Raw genomic sequence first — 5,226 nt, forward strand, 5'->3', positions numbered from 1 at the left:
CTCCTGCCTCAGCCTCCCAAGTGCTGGGATTACAGGCGTGCACCACCACGCCTAGCCTGAGATTCTTAAAATTGAAGCCAGTCTGGGCAATTTAGCAAGACCTTGTCTCAAAATAAAAGACCTAGAGATATAATTCAGTGTAGAGTAGTTCTGAGTTCAGTCCTCAGTACTGTAGAAAAACAGACAATTTACCTAAGAGTAATCAAGTCAGTATTTTAGGGAGACACAGTTTATTTCTAGCAACTCTTTGCATATTAGAAATTAAATCTATTTTCATGCAGTCTGCCCTTTAACTGTAGTTTATTTTACAACAAAATATTACTAAGTAGGCAAATGTTGTAAGTGTGATAAAAGTGTGGTATGACAACCAGAGCAGGAACTCTGAAGCCAGACTGCGTGGACTCAAGCCCGCCTCGGCCCGGTCAGCCCTATGGCCCTGGGCAAGACCCAGTCACCCCTGGGCCTCACGCTCCTCTTTCTAGAATGACTGTTATAAGCATCCACCCAGAGTGTGCTGCGGAGACTGATGAGAGAGAGGGAGAGAGAGACAGAGAGAGAGAGATGTATAGATACAGTATAATTTTTTGCTTTATTTTTGAATTTTTTTTTTCCTAGTACCAGAAATCGAACTCACGACCTCGTGCTTGCCAGGCAGGCGCTGTGCCTCTGAGCTAAACCCCCAGCCCCTATTTTTGAATTTTGGATCTGGGCTGTGAGTTAAGAAGGCCTTTTACTCTCCCGAAAAACAAAAATATCTTTATATCTTATCTTTTTTTTTTTTTTAGAGGTAGGGTTTCTCTGTACAGTTCAGGCTGGCCTTGAACTCACAGCAAACCTCCTGCCTCAGCCTCCTGAGGGCTGGGATTATAGGCATGCCACCAAGCCCAGCTCTTATATTTTACTTTAACTAAGCTTTTTCCATTTTTTAAAACCCATTTTGGTCTTTCACTGCAGGTAAAATGTATTTAGGTACCCTGTCTGAAGCAGAGAGTCTAGATATGCTGGTTAATGAACATAAATAAAGCTTGTTGGTCCCCACAGTTTAGTAAAAAATCCATGCACAGCACACTGGCTTGAACTACCCGGTCCTCCTGTAACTCTGAGTGTGCCTTCTACAAAGAGCACCCGGCACTGCGGTTCCAGGGCTGGGCATCAAACCAGGGCCTCAGCGTGCTACGCAGATGCCTGCCGATGTGTGACACCCCCAGCCCCAGACAGCCTTTTGATTTTCTTTTTTTTGGTACTGGGAATCGAACTCAGGACCTTGTGCTTGCCAGGCAGGCACTTGTGCCGTGGAGCTACATCCCCGGCCCCAGAGAACCTTTTAAAACAGACAAATTTTGCTGCAAGACAGATCGGAAGGGTGGAGGAAAAACATAAAAGTCTCTCACTTCTCTACTTTCAAAGAAAGCACAGATCCTAGAGCTTGAGGAGCCACCTCTGCATTCTGGGAGCCTTGTTCTTGGTTTCTCAGATTCTGCTAGGAGAATGAGTCTCGGAACTGTCAGGCAGAGCAGGGGGAAGTAACAGCTTTGCTCCTTGTGTGCCCCTCCCCAGGAAACGTCATGACCCTCAAGTTTCTGAGTGACGCTTCCGTGACGGCAGGGGGTTTCCAAATCAAGTACGTCGCCGTGGATCCGGGGTCCAGATCCAGTCAAGGAAAAAATACCAGTACCACATCTACTGGTAGTAAAAACTTTTTAGCTGGAAGATTTAGCCATTTATAAATCAAACAAAAGATGTTCCAAATACGCAGTGTTTATGTTTGCATCTCACTTTTGTATTATTATTGTTAACATTTATTTATTATTTTCTAAATGTGAAAGTAATACCTAATTTGGTGAGAAATGGAAAGACATAGAAAAATTCAAGTGCAAAAATAAAATCTCCTAATCCCACCATACAGAAATAACTAGTGCTAATGTTTATATATTCTTTTTTCATTTTTCTACTTGTAGTGTATGTATATATGTATCTATATGTATTTGTATTTTAAATTTTGGAAAGTTCTCTCTGTACAGGTGTGCACCCGGGTTTTGTGATTTTTTTTTTAAACTTAAACTTTAAACTTAAGCACTTCCTAAATCATTGAGTATGCTACAGAAAACATGACCTGAAGCTGGGCGTGGTGGTGCATGCCTATAATCCCAGCACAGCACTCGGGAGGCCGAGGCAGGAAGATCAGGATCGTTGCGAGCTCGAGGCCAGCCTGAACTGCATAGTGAGACCCTGTCTCAAAGAGACAAAAAAATTAAAAAGCATGATTTGAATAGCTGTAGAATATTCCACACTTTATTTAAAACCATCTCTGTTGTTGAAATTTTAGATTGTTTTCAGAAATATTGCGGCAATAAATACCCTTGGACATACATATTCATATAGGTCTTTAATGTGGGGCACAAGGACCTAGAAGTAGAATTACTGGACTAGAGACAAATTAAAATTTTCTTTTCTTCTTCTTCTTCTTCTTTTTTTTTTTTTTTTTTTGGTGCTGGGAATTGAACTCAGGACCTTGCATCTGCCAGGCAGGCACTTGTGCTGCTGATACAGATCCCCAGCCCCTAGACAGGCCTTCTTTATGTAGTTCAGGCTGGCCTCCAATTCATGATCCTCCTGCCTCAGTCTCCTGAGTGCTGGGATTACAGGTGTGTGTCACCACACCAGCCCTAAATTTTCTTTTTGAGAACAATGAGACATCAGCATGGTTTGATCTCCCTCTGTGCTATGTAAACCAGGATGACCAGAAGCCCAGGCTGGCCTCACGTTCTAATTTCCTGCCTCAGCCTCTTAAGTAGCTAGAATTACAGGCCTATGCCACCACACCCAGCTTTTATTGTAATGTTTTATATTGTATTGTACTGTGTATTTTTGGGTTTTTTTTCTGTGTTGTTGTTTTCTATGGTTTTTTTTTTGTTGTTGTTGTTATTGTTTTTTGAGATAGGGTCTCACTTTGTATCCCAGCCTGGCCTCAAATTCTCAGTGGTCCTCCTGCCTCAGCCTCCCGAGTGCTGGGATTACAGGTGTGCACAGCTATTATAGGCAGCTGAGTTAGATAGAAATATTTCAGGCAGTCAGGAGCCAGTGCAGAAGACGGGACACCGTGCAAATGGAGAGCAGGGCTCCTCGGGTACGGGCCAGACCTCAAGACAAAATATGAAACAGAAGGCCCGCACACCTCCCTAGGGTGGCCCTCAGGGACTGATACTCTAAAAGGGCAGCGATCACCTTGAAGAGTCACTGGCCCAACCCCCCAGGAAAGGCCCCTGTTGTATATCCATGCCCGCGTGCCACGTGACTCGCTTCCCATTTCATCCCGATTTCATCAATTTTACGTGAACAGCTACGTTTGTCATCTTACTGGCTGGCCGTACTTTCGTCCCGCTTCTTACCTACCTTGCAATTTCCCATTTTCACCCCCTCATTGGACCCGCTTCACCTCGTGGTTTTGCTCTATAAAAGTCCCTAGAAAAGACAGGTTCACGGGCAACCCACTCTGGCCCCCTTTCTGCCCCTCTCTCCAACAGAAGCTTTCTTTCCCTCAATAAATATATTCTGCTCTTAGCCTCTGTTGTTCCTAAAATTCATTCTTCGATTTTAGAGAACATGAACTCGTCCCAGATATCGTTCAGGTTGGGAGTTCCTTTCCCCTATATCACCACCACACCCAGCTTTTTTCACCTATTTAAAACACGTACACATGCTGGGCATGGTGGCTCATGTCTGTAATCCCAGCACTGGGTAAGCTGAGGCAGGAGGATCGCCGTGAGTTCCAGGCTACAAAGTGAGTTCAAGGCCAGCCTGAAGTACATAGAGAAACCCTGTCTCAAAAAGACCCCTCCAAAAATAAAAACACACACGCACAAATAATATTTTCTCAAACTGATTCATAAGAAATGATTATATTAGGTATATTGGTCATGTCTATCACATACGTTGCAATCTGATTTTATTTAGTTATTTATTCTTGGCTTTTTGAGACAGGGTCTCACTATGTAGCCCAGGCTGACCTCAAACTCGCAGTGATCCTCCTGCCTCAGCCTTGCAGCTTGCAATCTAATTTTAAACTTACAGTTTGCCTTTTGCTTTATGGTGTTTTTATTACATCTAAGATTAAATTTTTTTTTTCAAAGATTAAATTTTACACTGTCATACATATTTATTTTGCTGAGGTTTTTTTTTCTTCTTGTATTTATGTTTAGGAGTGTTAAAAAGCAAAATGATTTTAATGAAATTGGCTTAAAGCTCTACTTTATTTATTTTTTTTTTGTATTTTTGAGACAGGGTCTCGCTATGCAGTTCAGGTTGGCCTTGAGCTCACTTTGTAGCCCAGGCTGGTCTCAAACTCACAACGATCCTCCTGTTTCAGCCTCCTGAGTGCTGGAATTACAGGCGTGCGCCACCATGCCCCGCTGGATTTTTTTTGATAACGATTGAATTTTTGTTTTACTACTTCAACTATATAGAGGGCAAAATCCACAGTTGTTACTGTGCATATGAGAGGTAATGATCTCCAACCAATTAAATTCAATAAAAAAAATCGTATACCAAACACTATTCTAGACATTTGGCAAACACCAGAGAATCAAGTAAACAAAAAGTCCCGACTTGAGGAGTTTATGTTCTGGTAGAGGCAGAAAGATAACAATTAATATATATGATAAGGGGATAGGGCCATAGCTCAGTGATGGAGTGCATCCCCAGTGTTTGCAAAGATCTGAGTCTGATTCCTAACCACCACAAATTTCATATATAATATTTATAAAGAGAGATCAGAAATACCAGGTTATGTGCCAGCAGCAAAATACATCCTCTCCAGGACATGAAATCCGACTCCTGGAGGTAACAATTCAGTGAAGAAAAAAAGAAGTGGATCTCTAAGAATCGAAAGGCAACTGATACGGAAACTAGAAACTACAGAGAAGTTGGAGGGATGGAGCACAACACAGAGAAAAGACATGAAGCATCTGGAGAGCTGACCCTGGCTCCAAGGGGAGGGAAGCTCTCTGCACTCACACAGAGTAAGTCCATGGCAGGCCAGCAACCCCAGGGGCGCCAGCCCCTCAAAATCCACGGTTATTGTGAACTATAAACAGTATGGGGGCTGGGGATGTAGCTCAGCAGCACAAGTGCCTGCCTGGCAAGCGCAAGGTCCTGAGTTCAGTTCCCAACACCTAAATAAATAAATAGGTGGGGTGTTAGTCTGAAAGTAACTCTTTCCACATGACA

General features: G+C 42.9%; 1 protein-coding gene across 1 annotated transcript in view; it reads left to right on the forward strand.

Annotated features, from left to right (window-relative positions):
* Tnfaip6 (tumor necrosis factor, alpha-induced protein 6) overlaps window positions 1-1,912 on the forward strand; it is a gene marked incomplete in the record, with an annotated part of 28,424 nt that extends 26,512 nt beyond the window's left edge. The window contains 1 exon segment of the mRNA XM_013517506.1: window positions 1,558-1,912. Within this exon segment, the coding sequence (XP_013372960.1) occupies window positions 1,558-1,727 (170 nt within the window).
* Window positions 1,913-5,226: the final 3,314 nt, after the last annotated feature.

This window comes from Chinchilla lanigera, unplaced genomic scaffold (assembly GCF_000276665.1).
Source record: "Chinchilla lanigera isolate Chin_1 unplaced genomic scaffold, ChiLan1.0 scaffold00039, whole genome shotgun sequence".
Classification (NCBI taxonomy): Eukaryota; Metazoa; Chordata; class Mammalia; order Rodentia; family Chinchillidae; genus Chinchilla; species Chinchilla lanigera.